This window comes from Mizuhopecten yessoensis, unplaced genomic scaffold (assembly GCF_002113885.1).
Source record: "Mizuhopecten yessoensis strain PY_sf001 unplaced genomic scaffold, ASM211388v2 scaffold11105, whole genome shotgun sequence".
NCBI lineage: Eukaryota > Metazoa > Mollusca > Bivalvia > Pectinida > Pectinidae > Mizuhopecten > Mizuhopecten yessoensis.
In genome coordinates, this window is record NW_018408882.1 from 446,371 (window position 1) to 473,111 (window position 26,741).

At 37.2% G+C, this 26,741-nt stretch overlaps 1 protein-coding gene across 1 annotated transcript in view; it reads right to left on the reverse strand.

The window, feature by feature from the left end:
• LOC110465903 (F-box-like/WD repeat-containing protein TBL1XR1-A) overlaps positions 1 to 26,741 on the reverse strand; it is a 51,849-nt gene that overhangs the window by 12,475 nt on the left and 12,633 nt on the right. The window contains exons 3-10 of the mRNA XM_021522053.1: positions 17,728 to 17,873; positions 17,227 to 17,377; positions 6,265 to 6,397; positions 4,182 to 4,320; positions 3,041 to 3,104; positions 1,873 to 1,970; positions 1,028 to 1,088; positions 289 to 410 (exon numbers count right to left, since the gene is read on the reverse strand). Of these exons, the coding sequence (XP_021377728.1) occupies positions 289 to 410; positions 1,028 to 1,088; positions 1,873 to 1,970; positions 3,041 to 3,104; positions 4,182 to 4,320; positions 6,265 to 6,397; positions 17,227 to 17,377; positions 17,728 to 17,873 (914 nt within the window). The remainder of the gene's footprint in view (positions 1 to 288; positions 411 to 1,027; positions 1,089 to 1,872; positions 1,971 to 3,040; positions 3,105 to 4,181; positions 4,321 to 6,264; positions 6,398 to 17,226; positions 17,378 to 17,727; positions 17,874 to 26,741) is intronic.

Sequence of the window (26,741 nt, forward strand, 5' to 3'; positions counted from 1 at the left end):
GAGAGCATTTGCTAAAATTAATCATGCAAAGATTTTGCTTAACTTCAAGATTAGCTTATTCTTTTAAATTGAATATGCTTACCATGTTTCATCTGAAGCAAACAATATTTAATCAATTTATCTTGTGGAAACTGAAATGTTGAAACCTTAATTGATAAATACAGGGAGGGGGAGATTTTTCATCCAAGCAAAGAATTCTGTGTCACCCAGCAGACGGATTTCACAAGGAAAACCCAAGTCGAGTCGTAGTAATTAATGGATAAATGTGTGCAGTATACACTTCCTTACCGTATGGCCTTGGAATGTTTTGATGGGCCGGTCAACCCCTAATCGACACACATGTATACACTGGTCAGTGGAACAGGACGCGAAAGTTGCATTTGTCTGCCAATCTACGTCCAGCGCAGGGGCTGAAATTAATAGTGTGTACTCCTGTCAGCATGAAATGTAATGGCTTAACAACCAGAATCTATAACAAGAAACCCTGGGGCCTAAACGGTCATCTGGGAATATTCTAAATGCTGCAGTTAATTAGTTAGGGTTTTATACCCTGACGAAATGGGGAGTCTTCTGCAAATTTACAATGCTTGACCAGAGCATGGTTGGCTGGCCTAGTTTGGTTTAGGATGGCCGTTTTGGACTGCAGATAGGTACAACTAAGAATCTTAGCCGCGATATGATAAAGCACATTTGTTTGAAGGTTGCAGTTGATAGCTGTATCAGTTCATGAGAATAATTAGAAAATAACTCAGCCAGTCAGAGCCCTGTGCAGCCATTTACAATTTTGAATCAGTCCAAAAAGTAAGGATCCTTTGTTGAGACCTCATAATGAACATTAGCACCAACAGTGCTCGCGCTGGTGGTGTTTTAAAATAATTGTTACAGTTACGCAAAATAGCTTACAAAAAGGATGCAGTTCTTCATTTTTTTCAATCTTTTAACTGTTTTACAGCATGTATATGAAAATTAGACTTAAATTTCCTATCTTAAAATTATTATGAAAAAGTGAGACTAAATAAATGCTTACCAGAATGAAATGAAAACTGTTGTGTACAATTCCCTGAACTTGCGTCCCAGATAATAGTAGTCTGAAAAAACAAAACAAATTCCATTATCTAAGCTCAGAATGTGCCAACCCCATATATATATACATCAACTTTTTTTCTGAAATATTTGCATTTACAAAAAATGCCCCGCAAATGAATTGCTTTGAACACTGAATCTAAGCTGAGCAATCAAGAGGAAATAGGCAAGCGTCATTCAAACGCACCCTGATATTCCGTCACGCTTACAGGGAAAGCTTCTTAATATAGTATTTGACGGTGCATTTTCAAAGATCAGAACAGCGAGGATAACCATAACGATAGTTTGTAACAATACAACATAAGTAATGATCAAGAATATATTCATGCATACGTTATAGCTATGATTATTGGACAATTGAAAGTGAAACTCAATACCATGTGGTCATATGCCACATCAATCGTATAGGCAAAGTCAGCAAAGTTGGTTAAATAGACAGGATAAATCTCGTTGATTTAGAATTTATTTTTAAGAAATGGAAGATGAATAAAAAATGACTCTTTTTGTATTTGCACCAAGGTGAATGTTCAATATTAGAGTCAAAAGTGAGGTATAGCCAAGTAAGGCGCTAGAAAATAAAAGATAGTCAGGTCATGTAACAGTTGCAGTGATAGGTCATGGTAAAGGTCACGGTGACAGGTCATGTAAAGGTCACAGTGACAGGTCATGTAAAGGTCACAGTGACAGGTGTAGTATAGGTCACGTAAAGGTCTGTGATAGGTCATGGTGAAGGTCACAGTGACAGGTCATGTAACGGTTACAGTGCGAGGTCAGTGCGTGGATGTTTACCTTATCCACCCCAGCACTAAGGATGTAGTTCCCTCTCTTATTCCATTTTAGAGCAAATATTGGACCTTTATGCTGTCCTAGTGTGTTCACCAACCGACCTAAAAAATATATAAAAGTAATATGTTAAGAGAGCAACTCTTAGCCTTTGGGCTACTTGTGTTCCTTTATAAAACGTAAATATTACTCCTACTGTTAATGCTACTGAATGAGATATACACAGGAAACATGAGACCAAGATACTGTAAATACGAAAAAAACACCTGGAATAAAATCCCAGATAAATGACCAATACCTCTATTCCTGTTTTACATGACTCGAACAGGGGACATTTTTTGTCTAGCCACTTGATTTCCTCGTGCAAAATTTGTGTCCCCAGATTAAAATTTTCAGACACCAAATTTTCCACACATAACACTTCACACCTTTATGGCAGGACATTATCAAAACAGTAAATTGGGTTATGAATTAATTATGTCCTGTTGTGAGGAAGCCATTTCCAGGTAATCTGACACAACACAACACAACATTGTCTTAATTTTGTAACATTCACATAATTTTATGACTTCTCTATTTTTGCATCCTGTGACCTCAATTATCTCCCTTGTATTAAGCAAGAAGTCATGGCCTAATTATCAGTGTTATGAAGAAGAGCTGGCATCAGGCGTTTCTCACCAGGTAATGTACAGTTTGTGACAGACTACTGTTTTGCCGTCAGCTTGATACATTTTATGTATGGAAGGCTTAGAATGTCACTGTCAGCATGTCATGCTGACAAAACTGCTCGATTGTCCTCTTCCTATGGGGCCCCGTATTCATGACACTGTTCTCATGCTCAAGCATGGATTCTGTGCTCAAACCAGTATTCCTGTTACTTGCTTAAATCATGTCAAATGATAATTTAGTCAAATGTCAATATTGAAAACAGTATTCGGCTCCAGTTCTCTTCAATTTTTTCCGAATCATTGACAAAATATGAATTTTTATTATTTTTTAACCAGAACTAGAAAATAGCCTTGAGCATAAAATCCACACTTGAGCACGAGAATGGCTTCTTGAATACGGGCTATGGTCTCTTAGCAATGGAATAGATGTAAAATTATCTTGTTTTGATTCCACAATTACTGATTTCTTCCTTATTCAAAAGATATTTGTTTTGGTTTGTGCTTACCGTCTGTGCTCCATATTCTGGCGTAGCCATCATAAGATCCTGTAGCCAGCAAAGTGCCTTCACACTGAAAAGGAAAACATCTCTTTATATACATTTATATATGCTTTATAATGTTATTAAATTCATTTTGATATAAACCAGTTCTTAAATACATACAATAGTTAATTTTCAACTTTTATAAAGACGCAAGGTTTACCAAACTTGATCAAGGTAACAGGATAGACCAGGATCTTCAAATCCTGACTTACTTTTAAATAAAAGTGTTGAAAGCTTAGATATCATTATATTTATGGTATAAAACAAAACTTGAATACAAAATAATGTAAGTATGACACAGTCACTATTATCCAGACACATGTATGTCTCAAATCACAAATGAAGTGTATCGGGACAGCTCTAGTCGCTTGGGTGTTTTCCTCTTTAGAGAAGGAATTATACATTGTAACAAGGTTATTTGAGATGATTGAACGGCATGTTTTTCAATTTCATGCTGGTTAAAACACAAATCACTTACATACCTATTCCACGTCGCTAGGGCTTCATAGTAAATACCTTACATACCTATTCCACCTCGCTAGGGCTAAATAGTAAATACCTTACATACCTATTCCACGAAGCTCACTAGGGCTTCATAGTAAATACCTTACATACCTATTCCACCTCGCTCGGGCTTCATAGTAAATACCTTACATACCTATTCCACAAGCTCACTAGGGCTTCATAGTAAATACCTATGTAACCAATTTGCATTCATACCAGCATTAACACTAATAAATGTCGTCTCATCCTGATATTTACATTGTAATGTTTTAGTCATTATTGACCCAAATATAGATTTTTCCTTATACTTTCGATACTGAAGTGCCGGTGTCTTCAGTGTAAACCAGATTCCTGGAACAGACCAACATCACCAAAACGCTTGCTTCTAACAGTTGTCTCATGTTATTTGAGGAGGAAGGAGAAGTTTCAAAATGATGCTGATCAAACTGCGTTTACAGCTCTATGAAGGCCATTTCTTCTGGTAATGCTTACAGAGGAACTTGCAGTGGAAATGTAAATACAGTGGATATTTCATTCATTTGAGTTAAAGTTATAACTGAGGCGAGTTGGATTTAGCAGGTTGACCTTCTCCTGAACTTACGTTCCAGTCGAGTGATGTGACGTCTTTGTTGCTGGGGACCTCTGTGCCCCCCTTCTGGATACAGTGACGCAGCACCAACTGGTTAGCACTGTTACTGTTGTCGTTCATGTTCCAGATCCGCGCCGTGGAATCACCAGACCTGGACAGGGAAACAGACGACAGAATGAGTCACAACAAACTGGAGTAGTGAGAATACTATTTTCATAAGCTCTCAAACTTGCAAACTCTCCCTGTTTCTGTGGGAGAGTCTGGATTTTAGACATTTTCAACCAGTGAATTTGTTAACCTATTCCTATTTAAGGTCTGATGATTTCACCTGAAAGAACAGCTCTCAAGACGAATTTTTATTTTTATGAATAAAAAAAAAAATCTTAGGGTGTACATACACACATGTCATTCATGCTTTTAATTCTGAGGAAACACGTAATCTCCTCCAGGAAATTTAAAATAATCAGCACGTATGGGTTAAAATTGCTTAAAGAACCTAAGTGGTTTCTGTTAACACCATGCATGGGTGTAACACAATGTCACTATACTGATTGATATCCAACATATTTTCTCTACAGTGGGGATTCGGTAATCGAGCAACTTTTGTTAGCAGCGGAAGAATATGTAGCTCGATTTTCAATAAGATTCATCAGTTTGGAAATATGTGATATCAAAGTTTTACTTTCTACACAAACAATGTACGTATTAAACATGTCGCAACGTTACTAGACCAACTGGTCCCTTTGTCAAGTTACGACTGAGCAGGCGATTTGTAATATTTACCTGTACAAGGATGTGACGAAATTGTATTTTTTTTTATGTCACTCAACCTGTGATGTTTCGTCAATCGATAGGGAGCGTATACACCCTGCATCAGATAGGTTACAGGTAGGGTGTAGATTTAGCCCAATCCACTGTTCCCTATTGATAGGCGAAACGACCTGGGTCGAGTGACATAAAAAATACCCAATTTAGTCACATCTTTGTATAGGTAAACAAGAGTATCGCCGTCAAATGCCATATAGTGTTATATACTTTCTTACATTAAATAAGATCTGCATCATTCTACGAGTGGTTAGCTGACATGCTATAAAAAAATTAGGAGAAAATCTCCGGACAAAAAATAAAATACAGAAATGAATAAATGGCAATAACTTTTGCAAAAGCGTTGAATCAAAATTCTTTTAGGGGAGACACAACTTCATATCATGTTTATAATGTATACCAAGTTTCAAAGAGATCCGTTGAAAAATGTAGGAGGAGATTGCCGGACAAAAATCAAATACTGAAATAAACAAAGGGCAATTACTTTTTCAAAAATTGTCGAATCAAAATTCTTTTAAGGTAGACACAACTTCATATCATGATTATAATGTATACCAAGTTTCAAAGGGATCGGTTGAAAAATGTAGGAGGAGATTGCCAGACAAACAAAAAGTTTACGCCGACCGGACAAACCCATACCATAATACTCCCGTCAAATTTGACGGGCGTATAAAAATACAAATCGCTCACTCAGTCATACCAGTCGGTCTGGACACGTTGCGACGTGTTTAATTCATACATTATTTGTGTAGAAAGTAAAACTTTGATACGTAGCTTACATTACAACAACAAAGTTTAATAGTACTAGAAAATGTCTGCAAGTCCTCACTTCCATGCAAATTAGAATCATCGTTTGATCAATTTCCATAAACACTGAGTGACCTAGCTTGGCCTTGACCTTGGAATCTGCAATACCAACAAATCCCAGGAATTCTCATGTTTGACTTTTGTATAAAGATTGATAAAGATCCATTGAGATATAGAGTTGCTGGTTTAACAGTTACATATGATAAACAAAATGCCAAACTTTCTGAAACCCTTCATTAATGTTTTACTTTAATCAACTCAATAATTGACATTTTTCATTCATAACAAGTATCATCAATTTAAATAAATTTTGAATGTTTCTGAATGCTTTCAACAGTTAAAAATAAGTGTGGTCGACTACCCCAAATCAATGCTCAGCAATTTCACCAATTTGCTAAACAACCACCTGCAGCTGGGTTTTGCTCTAGTTCTATGGCAATTTACAGATGTCAAAATCACCTACCCAGATGCTAACAGATCATTAGCAGGATTCCAAGCACAAATGAACACCTCGGACTCATGGCCACGTAGCACAGTGGCTTTGCTGCCTGGGATTTCTAACGTGCCATCAACTTCCATCGTCTCTGTGTGATTGGCTGCAAAAAAAACGAGGGAAAACATTATTTGATTGGCTGAAAAATGTGAAAAACTATATTTTTGATGGTGAAAATTGACGACACTGAATATTTTCAATAATGTTTGTGTGTTGTTCAAATATAACATACATAACCTAAGACATTTAATAAATATTACTATTTTTTTAAAGGTATCTTTTATTCAAAGCAGTGGGCAGACAATAAATACTGAAGCAAATTATCTGATGAATTTTCTTTTTATCATGATGTTCTCATGTGAAACAAAGGGCAATACTTTATCTAATATATTTCATGAATGATATTTCATATTCAAAGCAGTGGAGTCACAACACTACAGCAGATGATCAATACACACTATCCTCATGAGTAACAAAGTGCAATGTTTCTTTTAATGTTTTTATGCATTTAATTCTAATCTCCATGCATCATCGTTCTATTTGTACTTTTTCTCAGAAACATTCTAGTTACGAGAGTTCCATTCCCCTACACTTGAACCTGTGACCCGGATCTATAACTAAACTAACTGGTGTGATCAGTCCAGTAAATCTTAGTAGATATTCTCTGGAGGAGACATTTTACACGCTAATGCTAAAAACATACTGACTACTACCAGTAAACTGTTATTGGTTTCAAGTTAAACGATGTGAATGGTAACCACCACAGCTATTTGCATGAAAATCAATAAACTATAAACCCACGCTATATTTAACAGCAGTGAAACATGAAACAATGTAGGTTAAATACCCAAACCGGATCTTATTCTTAAGAGAGCTTTTGCAAAGTCAATCTCTTTTCAGCATGACTCATACTTTTTTTCCCTTCTCCCTAAAAAAACCCACCATTGAAACCACAAGATGGGAGAAGCCCACAATGCCTGCAGCTATCAGAGAGAGTGAAAACTGAAACAGACTATAACCGCAGTGGAAAATTCCATTCTGTCTCAACATTAATGAAACCGACTATACTTTCCATAGGCTTGACTACATTATTGAAACAGTCTATAAACTGAAAAAACGTTATTGCCACACATTAAAGCTGTGTAGGTGTCAGCTCCAGTTCACAAGCTTACCGACCCTCTAGTCAAACAGTGAATGGACTATCCCAGATAATCAGAGCTGTGCCTCCTATGTAATTACAGACTTGGGCTGGCCTATACCTGTACACTTGATCTATATTCTTTCCATGTTGATGTACAACAGAGGTCATGTTACTTGGTGTATTGGCAAGTTGCCAGCTTGGAGGCAGTTTTCAGCCTAGAGTGCTACAGTACTGGCTTCTGTATACAGGCGGCATATCAGAAATGGCAGGTCTGTCTGTCTACAATGCTGGGCTTTAATTAGACTTTCCCCAATCATAGGCACTGGGGGGCACTCAATGAATATACATACCGGTGTTTGTATGTAACGTCAATGCCTGTGACTAATTATATTCTATATGCTTTCTGCCTATAGCTCTCACAATCTATTTGGTTTGTTAGTGTAAACAACTTCATGATCAAAATATTTTTTTTAGTTAAAACAGCAAATATTTTTGTTGCATTTTGTTTAAAATACAAGTTCATCATATAATACTTTATTCCCAAACAAGGTCAAAATATTGCTTTACAAAATATGAAAGGAAAAGAACACATTTCCTCGGTGCAACTTTAAAAATAAAATTCTATCTATGACCATAATTTGCGTCTGCTTCTTTTTATGATTGGTTTTAGTGCGTAGTTTCTTGGGCTTCATTGAAGGAATCTGGGATTGTCGGTCACAACCTCGAGCGACAGAGACAAAAATAAATATTGAATTGGTTCTGATCTCGTTACTAAGATGACAATAGTGAATATTCTGACAGAAAGCTTGGACACTGTTTGAAGAAAATACTGGGAAAATCGATAAATCACAAGAGCTGACAATAATTAAGGTTTATGGCTATGCATCCATTAAATCATCGCAAAAAATGGAAAGCTTGTTATCCAAGTCATCTTCAACTTGCATTCTTGGACCTATTGCGTAATTGTTCAGGTGTTTCACACGGACAATTAACTTACCTGAGTTTTTACCTTATAAAATCCATTCATGGCAGAAAATATATATCATAATAAGCAGGGTCCTACCTTTGACCATATCATAATAAACGATATTTTTTTGCTTAGTTAAAGAAGGAAAAAATCAGCATATGGGAAAAATATCATAATAACCGATATCATAATAACCGATATCATAACCATCTAATTATTGAGACATACTGCATGAACAAACTTCCAGATAAATGCTAGGGGCATATATACCACATTTATCCAAGCCTCGTAATAGGGCTGCCCACCCAACATAAATTGCAGTTTTTGAAAAATGACAATGAATGCTAATTCAGTGTCTTTTGTAATTATTAAGCCAACACCCCTGCTTTGTGGAAACCCCGGCTTATTGCAGGATAAATACAGTAAGTACATGATCGCTAAAATTTCATCTGTGTAATAATATGAAACAGGTAAACACAAACTCCGATATAACCTTTAATACAGTCTATTATCCCAGTATTGTCATTAGCAAATACCATATTCAACCTAATCAGCACACTGTGTGCTTACAAAAACGCAAAAATAGATCCTTTTCATGCTGTGTCTGTTAAAACATGCTGTGTCCGTTAAAACCAGCTGAAACCAGAGGCACTTGTTTAGGGTTACCAAGTTGTCGCGACATTTGCGACCGACAACGTGATCATCGAAAAAACAACAGATCAATCGATATAGATACATAATGGAACTGATATCAACATTTCAGATTTTGAACAGACAGATCTACTGGACAAGATCTACTGGACAATCAAGTGAGCGATAATGAAAAACGATCTGGTTTTGGTTCAGTTGAATTTGAAACATTTATGCAATCTTTCAAAGAACAAATCGATAACTTTAGAGACAATTGGCCTTATATTGAATCAGAAAATGATGCTAGATCACTGGCTTGTATTTTGTAGTAATGTAAACGCTCAAGGGCACAAAGTCTTTGGTCAAAACACTGAAGATTATATCGGCAGATCAGTGAAGTAATATTTTTCATGAAGAAAGGAGTCAAAATGTTTCCATATGTATATAAATATGCCAAAAAAAAAATCGAGAAATTTTCAGGTGAATTTGGTTACTACCTCCTTCATACAATGTCGACACTAAGTGTTTGAACCAGCCAACGAAAACCAGCCTGGACTCTGTTTGACCTACTTCCGGATCCTGCTCTATATATATATCCAGCTTTTCATCTTTATTATTTTTTGGTGGCAGTTGGCTGTTATCAAACACTGCTTGCACTTGTATTTTCATACAGGTATATGCCAACACATCCTGAACCAACTCACCGCAAGTCTGAGGTAAATAATCTGAGCCTTGACGTTATGGCTAACTTACCCGCCTCAAAGTCATTCATACCACATGGTTACAACTGAAACATTACACACCTAAGAAACTCGACTATCTGGTGTGCAGCGGTGCACCTGTATCACATGAACCAGCCTTGTTAGATAAGGCAGACCGGAAGGTTACGCACTTAAAAGCAGCAGCATGAAAGCCGAGCAGATCACAAACAATATGGTTGGGGTTTGGAAGCCATCCATCTCGACCAAGAACTTTGAACCCAAAGACCTGGAGCAGAAGATAGGCTTCATCAAGTTTTGGTCTCTCCTTACAAGTAATCAGCAGACCTAGTTATTGACCAAAACTTGTATCCATTACAAATTTGGATATAATAGACGTGTGTACACATTACCATGTTGTTGGCTATTTTTATAGATTGACAAAAGCGATCAGAAATAGTATTTTATAATTGTGTTAATAGGCTTAGACAAGCACTGTGTACCCGGATATAATTTCTGCCCACTCAGCTATTCTGAAATCCTTGGCATATTCCTGTCAATAATATCATACACCCCACCGAAATACCACAGTAGTGCAAGGATAAGTAAATAAATTTTACTCCCAAACAATCTTGACCTTTCCATCCTACAATTCCCTGCTACACCCTTTCCTGATATCTAAATTATCAATCAAGACCTCAGAATCAAGAAACGTTCATGAACCAACCATAGCTTAAATCACCGTATATAATTAAGATGCACCAGTTGTTTTTCTTTGCTATTTTCGTAATGGTGCTTATGGTTTTGGAATTGGTAAAATAGTGGAAACTATTATTGGGAATTTTCAAACTTATTCGGAAATTTTGAAGAGAATTTGAGAAAATATACTATTTAACGATTTCATATGGAATTGCCTGAAATCTGCATATATGGACTCCAAAAAAAGCTATGCCAACCAAGGCTGTAATAGTTTTAAGTACAAGTGATCAGCCCTGTCTTTAATATATTGTCAGAGGATAGATAGTTACCCGATTTCTGACTGGTACAGGTAGCCGTTATAAAGGATCTGGGGATTACATCTAATCTTATAACGATGATTGTGACATAAATTAAAAGAACAATTGAAAGAAAACAAACCAACAACGATCTTACGACAAGCAACCCGATGCTCCGAAAACACGAAGGAATAAAACTCTGAGTGCCATCTTATTGTTCACGTATTCCCCGAGGAACATTTCAACAAAATTGTCTCTGCAAATCAACAGAATTGATCGAGGAGCTGCTCTGCTCCAAGAACTGGCACCATTAACATTCCTTTCTCGTGCAATTAAAATTTTACTGTGCTAGTCCTTAGTTGATCGTACTCCTCGTCACTCTGAATCACTGGAGACCATCCAATATTGAAATCTATGGTGTGTCCTTGACTGCAATACTGCATTACTAAGAGGCCTCCAGATGCCTCCCATTTATCCATTTATTACTGTGTTTAATGGTTTCGAATAGCAACAGTAAGTCACCTCAACATCTTAATCACTAAAGCTAATTTTCTACAATATCGTTTTGTTAGATTTTATCCCCTTACCACAGTGTTATGGTGTGAACACAAACAGGTTTCATGTTCTGTCTTATTCTTGAGGTAATAGCATTGTACCACCATCACACCAAAAACAACTGACATGATGTCATAATGTTACATGATACACTAGAACCTCTATAATCTGACCTAGTTCCATGATACTCTAGTCTAGAACCTCTATAATCTGACCTAGTTTGATCTTACTCTAGAACCTCTTTAATCTGACCTAGTTCCATGATACTCTAGAACCTATTTAATATAACCAGTTTGATCATACTCTCAAACCTCTATAATCTGGCATAATTCCATGATACTCTATGAACTTTTGACCTAAAACTCATTCATCAATTAAATTAGAGAAATAGTTTGAGAGAAAGAATCTGAATTTTAATGAAAACAAAATGTGAACTTTTATCCGTGGTTCTGGCACCACAAGCTTCTAATTGGCATAAACTGGGAGTGAAATATTTGTTTGTTTCTCCTGCAATAGCCGATATGACTACATATCATCACAGCTCTAGCTCATTAGCACAACAACAGAACATGCCAGGAAGTCGTCACAGCCCACAACTTCAAACTCTAACCCTCTTAAAATATCTCCTGCCTCTCCACCTGTCATCTCAGGATAACACTGATGTAATTGCTGTGGTAGTGATTCAGAGAGAAGCTAGGGAGTGGTGTAAAATTTATCACAATAAATTGATTTAATCTTACCATGCCAGCCAACTTTGGCTGAAATTAAAAACTAAGATTTGATAGGATTCCTATGAATTATGCATTAGCAATCACATGGCTATACTGGCAGCCGCGTCTCCCTTTAGACCCTTGTTGATTTATCCCAACAGTAAAATTAAGTATAGACCTGCCCTCCCTTAAACATTAAACGCTGCAGCCATCCAAAACCCATAAACTACCTCCAGTTCTGGATGAAAGCAATTCCATTTTTTTTTCTACAGTCGATGTCACATAATGATTTTCTCCCTTATGACAGGCCTTGATGATTAATGCTTTCCCACACAAACTGTTTTACATGTTGCTAGGCTTAACCTTGACATTAGAGAAGTCGGTACCAAAAAGTCACAAACAGACCTAAACGCCACAAAAATGCTGGAGGACCCGATGTAAAAAACAGACTGCTTCTGAAAACTTTCATCAGAGAGGCTTGCTGTAAAACAAGACAGAAGTTATGGCCCTTTGTTTATTTCTAATACTTCACACTTTTGTTCAGTATTAAGAGGTGATCAGTTTGGAGAAGAATTGGTTTAGGGAAGTTCCGCTGTCCCCCTCCCCCCAAAGTGTATAGTGTATTTATAAGAAATGTTCTATACTTTATCAAATTTGAGTATGGGACGTTTTGTGAAATTGATTAAAAATGGGAATTTTCAGAATTATACCAAATATTTAGAATCATAAAACAATGAAAGCTCAATATCGTCACTTTTTTCCTGCTGTGTCTAAAATTAAGATTCAAAACTCTAAACTTGGCTGAAGGGGTAGTGAATGCATTCGGTAATTCAAGTTTGAACTTTTTTGCATTAATTTTTTTATCTTCAACAAAAATCAGAAAAAATATATATATCAACCTTGTAGTCTATATGAAGAGCGTGTGAAAGGGCAAGAGAAGAAAAGGAACTAATGCGTCATTTTATATATGTTTACCAAAATATAGGCCATAGATAGGTCATTTAGAGGTCAAATCCAGGCTGCAATTTACACAGCTGATGAGTCATCACAAGGAAAAAAAGAATAGACAGTAACTGAAGCTGTTTTCTGGCATTACGGACACATCAATCACATTTTTGTTCACTGGCCAGCAATAGCCAGGCTGGACAGTGAACCACCTCTAGCTATATCACCCCTTATAATCCAGTTACATAAGGGAGCCTTGATGTAACATCTCCAAGCAGGCTGGATCATTACAAAGTGGCAGCTTTCTACTACACCCAGTTATAAGATCAATAATGTTCCAAATTCAGTGAACATATATATTTTAAAACAGCAGAACTTCCCTAAACCAATTCTTCTCCAATCCGATTAATACTGAACAAAATGGTGACATCGTTCCTTTTTTAATATAGTAATAATGGGCTTGTTTAAATATGTTAACACATTTGACCCATTTGACCTTAAAAGTGACCCAAGGTCATTCATTTGAACTAATTTGATTAGCCCTTCATCCCTGCAGGCAGCTGGACAAATATCATCACCTTAGGTATTTGGGTTATTCAGGATAAGTTGTTTGAATATTTTAACATATTTGACTGTTGCGACCTTGAAAGTGTCTCCAGGTCATTCATTTGAACACAGTTGGTAACCATCCATCCCAACATATTACTGGCCAGATATCATCCCCATGCACCTTTTGATTATTTGGAAACTGATGTGTATGAAAGCCAACCTTCAAAGTGAGTCATTTCACATATTTACTAGTAAAGTACTTAATGTGAAAGAAATAGAATCAATCATTGCAATATGAGAAAGATCTGTTTAGTTCTTCTTTTAATCAAAACTGTTTTTATGATCAGTCTCAAAATATAACATGCACAACAAGAGATCAAGGGGAACCTATATATAAAATTTGAGAAAGCTCCCTCTGGTACTTCTTGAGAAATAGCGATAACAAACTTTCAATATCAAAATCAAAGATGGCTGCCTCTCGGCCATGTTGTTTATCAAATCAGTCTCTAAAATTGCCCTGCACAGCTAGGACCAAGGGGAACCTACATATAAAATTTAAGAAAGATCCCTCTAGTTCTTCCGGAGAAATAGCGGTAACAAACCTACACTATCAAAATCCAAGATGGCAGCCTGTCGGCCATGTTGTTTATCCGATCAGTCTCAAAAGTTGCCCCACACAACTAAGGACCAAGGGGAACCTACGTATAAAATTTGAGAAAGATCTCTCTGGTACTTCTTGAGAAATAGCAATAATAAACTTTCACTATCAAAATCCAAGATGGCTGCCTGTCGGCCATGTTGTTTATCCGATCAGTCTCAAACGCAGGGTGATTTTAATAGCCCACCATCAGATGATGGTGGGCTGAAAACATTACACCCGTGACCTTGGAAGTGACCCAAGGTCAAAAATATGAACAAACATGGTAGCCCTTTATCCTAGCATTCTACTGAACAAATATTATTTCCCAAGACCTATTGGTTATTGAGAAGAAGTCATCGCTGGACGGATGCCGCAGCAAGGGAAACGAAGAGCCTGAGGTAACGCTATCTCGTTCAGTCCAGGTACCATTTAGTAGGGTCAGTCCAGATTTACATAAAGTAGTAGTAGTGTATTCACAATACTCTAGTTTTTTTTCTATAAAAGTTAACATCAAGAGTATTTTCAATAGAAATGTTCTAATATCCAACTTCATTAGTTTTTTTAATGAACAAATTTAAGGACTTCATTGTAAATACTGGTATGTTTGCATTTCAGACAGACAGAAAGTACTAAAGTTTTACAAAAAATAACTGACAATGATTACACAGACAGTAAAAATTGCTTTTCATAGAAGGCAACATTAAAACTAGCAACCTACAAGATCCACACAAAGACCGACACAACCTTGTCAACCTTCAGCCCCATCAAACATCAAACACCACGTAATTCAAGTGCACTGAAGTAGGCAGTGTACCTGACAGGTTTTCTACCTGAAACATTCCCACCTGACCCACTTGTATCTAACATGTTCTATGTTTCTCACCTTCCCTACCTGTATCTACACATAGAATCTATCTGGGGCACACATAATAAACTTTGTGTACTGCCTGGTAAACTAAGTGTACTACTTGCATACACTTGCACATAGCCTACATATTGTTGGTGTGTGTATACATAATGTACATATGTATATAAATAATATACCACTGATATACAGCATGTTATGACATGAGTCTGTCTGGTCTACAAATAACCCTGCTTTATATAGGAAACACATTGACCTGATTTCAGGTGTATAGGGGGGCCAGCGCCTCCCAGGGGTCTTTGGTGGAACAGTAAATGGGGCCAGGGCCTCCCAGGGGTCTTTGGTGGAACAAAATTAACAACATTAACCATTTAATGAAAATCTGGAAACTAATTATATAGTGGGGAAGAAAAGTTAATATTTAGGAATTGTAATTCCACCAGCTAAGTTGCTCATACTCAAAGTCTAATAAGATGACCTGGAGTTGATGCAAATTTTCAAAAAATTTGAAAAGCAGCTGAACATTTAAAACAAATTTCTATGTAGATTTTTCCTTTTGGATGACTATTCTGTATCCAAATATGTTGAAAGGTGGGTTTAGAATTTTAATATTTTTGGACATTTTCCATTTGAAAAATAACCATTGTGTACGTCCTTATAACCGATCCAACTTTGAATAACTAGTTTTTTTGGTTTTTGGCTTGTTTGTGTTTTACGTCCTATCAACAGCTATGGTCATTTAAGTACATGTATGTGCCAGGTTTTGGTGGTAGAGGAAAGCCAGGTGTTCCTGGAGTAAAACAACCGACCTAAGGCTAGTACCTTGTGACTGCCAAATGTAGGTCTCTAACCCACTACCCAGTTATGGATGGCTAGCTATAGTGGTATGTCCGAATGTCGTGTGACGCAATGTCGATCAGAATGTCCCGACGCCTTAACCACTTGGCCACCGCAGCCCCCTTAGAGCCCCCTTACAGCCCCATTAACAATTTGGCTACATGGTCTGTTCAGAAACCAAGGTACCCTGGCTAACACTCCAAGTAATCAATAGGTTGTTCAAGACATATGAGAATAATGAAACAAGACACATCTTTAAAAAAGTTTAACAGTAGTTTCCGTGTAAAAGGTTATCGGTCTTAAATAGCTGTTACTGCTAAAAACATGACAAAAAGGCATCAACAAAATTGATAATTGCAACACATTTTTGTTCAACAGGAAGTGTATATATATATAACAATATTGAGCTCTCTGCAAACTGGCCAAATTTAGATAGAGAACAATGAATTTGTTTCTGGTCATCTTTAATGATTTTCAATTTGCATCAAAGTTTGAAAATAAATATACATGAAAATATATAACTGTAATAAAATTGTTGGGGTAAGGGTTGTTGAATTGGATATAAATTAAAGGTCAAGGTTAAACAAAAACTAATCTTATTTTTTATGCCTTAGAGATGATGTCTAGCTTCAATCCAAAATTGGATTCAATCATGCAGGTCAGACAAATTACTAAAGAAAATGTGCCTTTTAGTGGTTTTAATTATTGTATTATCCAACCTAGTAATGCAATTTCCCAGAAGCCAGGACAATAATATACTTAGTGTTTCTTTTATTTTAGCCTGATGTCATTATAAACAAGTATCCAAATCATACACTCTCAACACAACAGAAAAACTCTTTCTTCAGCACACCAAAACACATCTCCATTTTCAGGAAGTAAAACAAAAATGTACAGATCTGTTATTTTAGTTTTCAGGAAACCAGTGAAACATTTGAACTGCTATGAGCAGAGTCATGTGACATAGATTTTGAAGCGAGAAAAACAATTCCCAACCAAAGAAAAGGTTGCATCAATGACCTGGAGAAAAATCGACCCAATTCTTGTGTTTCAGCGGACAATTTCATTACATTCTACCCAAACAACATAGAGCTAAGGTGAACTATTCCGTGAATCTGGTGTTGTCATTCATCAGATACAGAGTTATTCGAAACCAAATATTTTAAATTGATTTTTTGTTTAGTTTTCATAAGGACAATGTTGGGTCATATCAACAGTTTTGATGTATTTTATGTAAGGGAAGGTTTTTATTTTTTTACATCCAATAAACAGCCATGGTCATTTAAGGACGTGCGAGGTTTTGTTGGTGGAGGAAAGCCACCGGAGAAATACCACCAAACTGCAGCCAGTCCCTAGCAAGAGTGTGAGATGCCTAAGCCGCTCAGTTTTGCTACACTTACTGAGTGCGTGGGAGGGCTCCTCCCCGTTGGTGTTGGGCGTCTCCGCTGTTTTGATGTGGGCCTTGGCTGCCGCCTGTTTCCGGGACTCCACCACATCAGGCATCACAGCATCAATCAGTGACAGTGATTCAATCACTTTTTCCGAACCATCCTGGAAATACAACACCGAAATAACTGTATTGACCGCTGAGACCAATACCGGGTGCCCCGATCTTCACAATTATGAACTTCAGAGATTCTTTTATGCAGAAGTCCTTAGATTAGGGGTGTACAAATAAATAACAGAGTTATCCCCCTTGTCAATTTGTTATTTTTCTTATACTATGCTCTTTCTTAAAGCAAATACAAAATGAATTACTAAGATACTCTAACTGATGAATTTAGAGAATCACAAAAATATGTATCTTGCAAAATTTAAATGATATACAGTAGTAGCAAGGAGATTTCCCTTTTGATGTTGGCCGATCGTGACTTGGAAAGGCAAGTGATGTCTGTACCTACCTCCCCAATGCTGATTTCCGCCTCCGTGTACTGGAGACCCTTCTGTATAATGTTGAGGAGAGCTGCGGGAGGCACGAGGGCCCCATTTATGTTGGATTGGCTGATGTGGCTCTCTATACCAAACGTGTAGGCAGAATGAACAAAACCTGGAACAAAGCAAAATGTTTGGTAATAAAAGTGGTTTCACAAACCTATGCAGATCTAAAGTGAAAACTGTGGTCATGACCTTGGGATTTTTTTTTGAAAATTTGTCTGGGTGACCTATCGCTTATTCAATTTTGTGCCCAAAATATTATTGGTATTATTTAATTTATATGAAAACTTAAATTGACCCAATTTTTGCCAATGCTCGAGTCAGCCCTAAACACAGTTTGAGCTGAAATTTCCTTGTTAGTATTAAATATAGGTAAAGCTCAATTTGAGGTTGATTCTAAAGAATAAATGATATCTATATTGAGGCCAGGGAACTGGGATGACTCCAACAAGTTACTATCTCGACCGATATATTCATTACAGTTTTCTCTATTCAACATGAATATTATACTACACAACATTGCTTATAAAGTTACACCACAGTAATATGAAATCTGGTGACAATATAGTCGATAAAGGACAAAGGTCCCATTCTAGGTTATATTTAAGGGTCCCTGTCACTCGGTGTTTTTTCCTATACATTAAGTTACCTCCCCTTATATTAACTTCCATTTGGGAAGAACTGAATTCGAAGCACAGTTGCAATGGGCCAGGACACTCCTGTTGACCAGGTAGCTCAATCAATTAATGTTATTGTATATCAATCTGAAGACCAGGATTTAAATCCCGGTTAGGCCCGACAACCTTTTTATACACTCAGAAGAATGCTGTTTGAATATATTTTGTTTATTTCTCATAGAAGTCCTACAAGGTATGGTTTTCTTCTAAAATAATTTATCAAAGCTACAGTCATGACAATGGTACGGGGATCCTGAAACACCAAATGATATAATCCATTGAGTGTAAATTAAATTAAAAGGATAAGAGAAGCATGCCTGTGTAGAACTATACATGTATGAACAGGTACCGACATTCTGTACTGGTACATGACCTGCACCAGGTCATTTAGAACAAAGCATTATATCTCTGCTCACAGCTCCTTAAGAGGTCCCTAAGCAACGTTAACTCAAATGGCATTTAATTGTAACATTTCATGCAGGTTTTAAGAACGCTCTGGGGGCAGATTTCAGGTATCTAGGTTACTTCCTGTTGCTGGTTAGATCCCAGTTTTATAGGGGTGGTAATTAAAGCGTTCGTCAGCATGTATCCCACTTGTATAGTACTGCATAACTTGTATAGTACTGCACATTTGGAGATCCACCAATGATATGGCCTCTTTGGATTTTCCTGTGCGTTTTATTTGTTGGTTATCATGCTGGCTGTTGTTACCATAAGAACCTGACAATGGCTTTTGATTCAGATTTTTTTTTGGTGTATTTCTGAAAACAACAATCAAGAAGTTCATTGTCTAAATTATAATAGATTATTTTTCAAGAAGCCAAAGAAAGTAAATTAGACAAAATATATTGAGAAATGTGCTGTATGCAGGGAAACTTTCGGTTGAGTTTAATTTCTGTCTTTTTTGCCCTCTGTAATGAAGGCAAATTCATCATTACAGTGAACAGTAGTAAACAGCATTGTTTACATAGTATTTAAATGTGAAGGGTGAAATAATCACTTGGCGAATATGGATTATATACCAACAAAGGTTTGACTGGACGAAAAATTCCTGGTATTCAGTATTTTTACTGGCAGTACATCAAATAGTCTTTAAATGTCAACAATGTAAAAGTGATGTTTTTTTGTTAGGACATGGTATCGGATTATCCTAGAGCTTGAGGTGCGTTTAACTACGGACAATTATACGGATCTACAGTACCACATCAAGTGCAGGTTAAAAATACTGTTGTAAATTGTTATCTTTAATTTAATAGTCTCTCAATCTCATATGTAGAAACTCAGGTTTGAAAAGAAAGTTTCTATAAATAAAGGTGATGAAAAGATTTATGCATACTTCATTCCATCAGATCAATTTTCAAAAGTTTTTATCAAAGCGTGGCACATATCACATCCGCAGGTAAATCAGTCTCAGACTAACGTAGGCCATGCAGCTCCGTAACACTATCTCTATACTCCGTAACACTATCTCTATACTCCGTAACACTATCTCTATACTCCGTAACACTATCTCTATACTCCGTAACACTATATACTCCGTAACACTATCTCTATACTCCGTAACACTATCTCTATACTCCGTAACACTATCTCTATAGAGGAAATCAAAGGTTACAGACATGTACCACGACAGCTATTTGTATCATCAAGGTCTGGCTCTGTAACTGAAATCTATTTTGTGATAGGGCATATTGCCAAAGCATTTCAAATTCCAACTTCAAGAATTGTTCCAAAGGCTAAATATAACACCAAACATATGTAACTGCTGTTCATGTTTTACATTATAGACTTCACAAAAATTAAGGGCGTTTCATCACTAGAATAAAAGTATAATACCAAACGAAAATGTCACATGATGATCGTATGACCGTGTGGCCAGACTTTACAATACACTTTTCACTACCTAGTGAGAAACATTAAGATAATACACTGTCATCAACAGGTAGTGAGCAAGAGCTTGAGGTAGCGACACTTTTCGACAGCTAAGAGAAATAGTTCACTTTCTACAGGCAAGCGAGATCAATAATGTAAACCTTGAACCTTTCGCACAGTCAATTATTCACCTTTTGCCGACAAAATCCATGTTTGCTAAGTGTAACTTTGCCATTCAAATGTAATAACTATAAATTGCATGTTGGTTACTAATATTTACTGTCATGATAAATTTCGCACTCATTTGGAAGTGAGAAAAAGGTGAAAGTTGAACTGCGACGACAATTTCACAGTTTACTGCAGTAATACACCTTGGTCTTCAATGGTTAAGGAGATATAGAAATGCTTTTCACAAGCTAGTGGGATATATACATACAACTGTATACAGTGAAATGGAACAACTATTAACTCATTCATCACTGAAGACACATTTGAACTCTTCCAATTCAAAGGTTGGAATAATTTATTATAAAATTTCAGGGGTGAATGAGTCAAGATATATAATACATCAGCGGTAGTACATTGTGAAGCCCACTCTAGCAACACTGAGACACTTCGGGTAGGTAGTACATACATAGAATGTACCTATACCGGCACATATTATAGTATATATAAATGGTAAGGATTCCACTGGCAAGTGAGGGCAAGTTTGTGATCATGATCTTGGACATGGTATATTACTATTAAATGTAAGTGTGATGAACATACTATACACATATATATCCCCAGCAGACAGGAACAGTAGTAGATACAACAGCTATTATTAGTAGCTACATACATTGTATCTTTTTATCCAGAAACTGGGCCAGTCAACACACCATGGGGTGATCTAATGATCATGCATGCAGTAAAGCTGGTGTATAGGCAATTGTGTATGTACATTACCGTATTTATCTGGCAATAAGCCCATGCCTGGTAACAAGCCCACCCACATCTATTGCAGGTCAGTAGAAATGCCAGTAAATGCTATTTCGTGGAATTATTTTGGCCCCGCCCCTCCGATCCCACAAACACACACTTTGAGCAGAGAGATTATGTTTGTGCTCCCTGACAAGGCCTTCATTGCAACGCATTGCAGGATGAATACAAAAAAACTTTCATGAGTCGAGTTTTCATTTGTACGAGATTTGAGAAACAAGTTAATAAAGTTTTCCTTTTTGCGCTGCTGATCATGGAGTTCAAACAACATCTGTAGAACAAGTTGATGACTGCCCTAGTTTGGACTGTAAATGAAACAAGTGTTAAAGTGTACACCATGTGTGTGTGTTTATATTATTATCTATATAATAATCTAGCTATATATAGTTATACTGTACATTGTATGTATATGTCAAGTATGTTTGCAGATTTTCTCTCTAAATTTCTGTAAACTTGAAAGACTGCACATCTGACCAAAATTCACATTTCAGAACAAGCTAACTAATATAAATGCACACCAGCAGACTACTGCACACTTTCAGAACACTTCTGGATTATCCCATATGATCTATATTTTTTAAGTAACTTTTGTGTTCTGGTTAATAGAGACACAATAATAACTGGGAAATGAAACATGATCCGAGTGGTTATATATACCATGTTATAGGCCAGAATAGTTGTCCCACGGTATTCAGGAACAACCAAAATAAATGTGCAGTTGCTGAACTGGTCTAGTACATGTTACACAGTAAATAACTGTAACGCACCACATGGCAGTCCAGAGTAGCCGAGGTGGCCTACATTCGCTGGTTACATGTACTATGTATGTACCTTGAAACTTTATCTTTGAACCTGTAGCTTGGTACAACAATGCAGCTGGGAGCAAGGTCAAGGTCCCAATTTGTTGACATTGTTCCGGATTAGCGTGAGGTGAGTAGAGGACAGGTGGGGCCATCCACGTTGGTTAATCGTTATCGCTGTCCGTTCTAGATCTAAGGGCAACTTTATATCACAGATCAGGATAGATAAAAGCATCGTAACCTCAGGCAAAATAAACAATACCCTAGCTACTTACCCTTATCAGGAGAGGGCAGGGTATATATAACCATATATACCACTCTGCACAACTAGCCTCAGGTAGTAAGTTTTAGACCAAATTTTATTTTCATGCTTTTTTTTTAGCTTGGTGCATGTACACAATTCCTCAGACACCAAAAGCTGATAAGTTTCGCATCAGGAATGGTTAAAAGTTTCAAAATTAATATTCAAAAATAAAATACAGCTTAGGCTAGTTGAATGTTGAAACTGCCCTTGCAATTGTTGCCAAATCTGACTGCGGGACAGGTTAGCTAGCTATATATATAGTACTCTAACACCCCTGCTGGATCTGTTACAGCTACAATGGGACATTTCAAAATTCAAAATCATCATTAAAAAACCCGCTGGACAATGGCTAGAACTGACATCCAATACCCATGTGACATTTATACGTGGCAGAGAAAAACTTGAACTACAAATGTACAACATTTTGGGCATATTTGAATTTGTCCATGCCTGACCTTTTTATCAACATCTGGGTGGGACTGTGGCTGGTACGTATATACGTCAACATTTAAATATGGAGTTCTATCCTGATTAACCTACGAACAATGTGCTGAATATGCATGTGCAGTCACGTGTTTACATACAGCTGCTCTGGGGTGTACATGCTCGGTATTCAAAGGGTACATTATGTCTACCCAACTCAAGCAGCTATATATCATACACAGGATTTTAGTTTATATTTAGACCTATATATATATAAACCTGTCCGTTAAATGTAATCTTGATCTGGATAACTGAGCCAGCTCTGGTAATATAATTAACCCACTAACCCCCAATGACACATTTGAATCTTATACCAATTCATAGACTGGGCAAGTCCAGTTTAGATATGTAGGGATGAATTGAGTTAAACATGAAATAAGGTCAGAGCAAATATTTTCATATTCATACTATTTGGATGCAGGTTTATCTATCGTGCGTGTGTATGTATACGTACTTGTATATAATTTGGTCTTCTGCTGGATTTTTAAGTAATATATATGCACCCACTAAAATTTGTTTAGTCCAAAAAGAAATGGTAGCAAAACGAAATCTGATCACTTAGTAGCAGATATTGATGTTAGAACTGTGTTGAATGAATATACATATAGCACATTCAAAATGTCGCAGAGTCGTGATGTTAATTGAGCCATGCAAAGTCACTAGATTATGACACAAAAGATGTCGCTATTAAATCCCTAACGGCTTTGATGCATTAACATTTTCATGGTCATAGGTAGTTTTAAAATGTAATAAACCGAAAATTCAATGGTTTTCCCCAATAAATACCACATACTTCCTTTGTATGGCAGAATATAAATCTTCTACAACAAGTACAGATTTTATATAAGGAGAAAAAAAATCATTCCTTTCCTTGGGGTGAATTAAGCACCTCAGCAGAGCGAGGACACCAGCATTTCTCAGGATTATTTCTAAACTGGATTACACATAAAAGGACCCATTTCTACAGAAGGGTATACGTACTATATAGCTATATAGACTAGTACTGGAAGAATCAAGATTAAAACTATTTCTTACTCAAGGACATACAACACACAACTGAGTACTGTATCAGTTCTTTGGAATAAAACTTGATTGTAAACCATTTTACCGGTTTCTAAACCGTTAAAAAGACTGAAAATTTAATAAAAGACCCATCAAATTTATCCTACAATATTAAAATTTCAGCTCATGTCGCTGGTGACTGCAATCAAGTACCACTCAGCATTGTTTCTAATCAATTCATTTCACAACCATGTCTTTCCCAAATGTTTTTAGTTTATTAATATATAAGACAGCAAATCCCAGCCCCACTCCTGTGTACATGTACACACAGCCATCGCACTTCTAGTCATGATCAGTGTCTTCAGAAGATTTTCATGTTTAATACAAAACATGGCTTACATTCAATCATTTAAAAGATAAGGATTTGCAATTTCATGGAAGGTTCACAAAACAAACAATTCACAATAGGAAACTTCATAAGCAACAAAAGTGGCACCTCATTTTTTCTAATCTTTTTACTGCCCATCTTTTCAGAGTGTAAATGCATGTGCCAGGGTGATTAATAGAGCGAATACGGTACACAATAATTAGCTTCTTGTCTTCCATAACAATCTCTGGTAAGGATTTCGTGGCCAGTTGGCTGGCTAAAACACTATCAATTGCAACTTTACTATATTTAAATCTTGGATCTCTCTATAGCATACGTGTATGTGCATATAATTAAACAGAGTGCTGTCAAGACTTTAGCCACACCCTAGCTATTGCTGCTGGGGAAACATTCTGCGCATAGCTGATCAGAATTACAACATGTATACCCTGCAGTTTAATTTGTAGTTCTATAAATGTAACAATATGCACCTATAGCTACCCATTTGTTTGTACATGTATTTATATGCAATCAGGCACACACTGCATGGCCCTCAGGTCATTGAACTTCTAACTTGTTTTTAGCACAAGTCGTTAACACAAAATCTAAAAATTAATTTTTTTGAGAAATTTCTGAAGATTTTGAAATGTTTTCAATAATCATTATGAATTCCTATGCATTTAGTTTAAGGTTTGAATTTCATTTCTTTTTTAAATACACAAGATGAAAGATTTGCACAATCTTGATTAAGCTTACAACATGTACAACTGCCAGGGTCTAGATCTAGATCTGATGAAAAACCAGCTATTCAGAATTCCTACCAAAAGTGATCATGATCAATGCTTACTGTGTTTCACTGAAAAATTGTCCATTGTTTGAACCCCTCTTTTTAATCCAGATCAAACCAACTGATTAACATAAGGATGCAGTCCTCTATCAGTGCTCTAGACAAGTAGTGGCCATGGAAGGAGTAGGGTATAAGGAAGCAGTCCTCTATCAGTGCTAGACAAGTAGGGCCATGGAGGGATAAGGGTATAAGGATGCAGTCCTCTATCAGTGCTAGACAAGTATTGGCCATGGAAGGAGTAGGGTATAAGGAAGCAGTCCTCTATCAGTGCTAGACAAGTAGTGGCCATGGAGGGATAAGGGTATAAGGATGCAGTCCTCTATCAGTGCTAGACAAGTAGTGGCCATGAAAGGATTAGGGTATAAGGATGCAGTCCTCTATCAGTGTGCTACACAAGTAGTGGCAATGGAGGGATTAGGGTATAAGGATGCAGTCCTCTATCAGTGTGCTAGACAAGTAGTGGCCATGGCAGGATTAGGGTATAAGGATGCAGTCCTCTATCAGTGTGCTACACAAGTAGTGGCAATGGAGGGATTAGGGTATAAGGATGCAGTCCTCTATCAGTGAGCTAGACAAGTAGTGGCCATGGAGGGATTAGGGTATAAGGATGCAGTCCTGTATCAGTGCTAGACAAGTAGTGGCCATGGAGGGATAAGGTTATAAGGATGCAGTCCTCTATCAGTGCTAGACATGTAGTGGCCATGGAAGGATTAGGGTATAAGGATGCTGTCCTCTATCAGTGCTAGACAAGTAGTGGCCATGGAGGGATAAGGGTATAAGGATGCAATACTCTATCAGTGCTAGACAAGTAGTGGCCATGGAAGGATTACGGTATAAGAATGCAGTCCTCTATCAGTGCTAGACAAGCAGTGGCCATGGAGGGATTAGGGTATAAGGATGCAGTCCTCTATCAGTGTGCTAGACAAGTAGTGGCCATGGCAGGATTAGGGTATAAGGATGCAGTCCTCTATCAGTGCTCCAGACAAGTAGTGGCCATGGAAGGATTAGGGTATAGGGATGCAGTCCTCTATCAGTGCTAGACAAGTAGGGCCATGGAGGGATAAGGGTATAAGGATGCAGTACTCTATCAGTGCTAGACAAGTAGTGGACATGGAAGGATTAGGGTATAAGGATGCAGTCCTCTATCAGTGAGCTAGACAAGTAGTGGCCATGGAGGGATTAGGGTATAAGGATGCAGTCCTGTATCAGTGCTAGACAAGTAGTGGCCATGGAGGGATTAGGGTATAAGGATGCAGTCCTCTATCAGTGCTCTAGACAAGAAGTGGCCATGGAAGGATTAGGGTATAAGGATGCATTCCTCTATCAGTGTGCTAGACAAGTAGTGGCCATGGAAGGATTAGGGGATAAGGATGCAGTCCTCTATCAGTGCTAGACAAGTACTGGCCATGGAAGGAGTAGGGTATAAGGAAGCAGTCCTCTATCAGTGCTAGACAAGTAGCGGCCATGGAGGGATAAGGGTATAAGGATGCAGTCCTTTATCAGTGCTAGACAAGTAGTGGCCATGGAAGGATTAGGGTATAAGGATGCAGTCCTCTATCAGTGCTAGACAAGTAGTGACCATGGAAGGATTAGGGTATAAGAATGCAGTCCTCTATCAGTGCTAGACAAGTAGTGGCCATGGAAGGATTA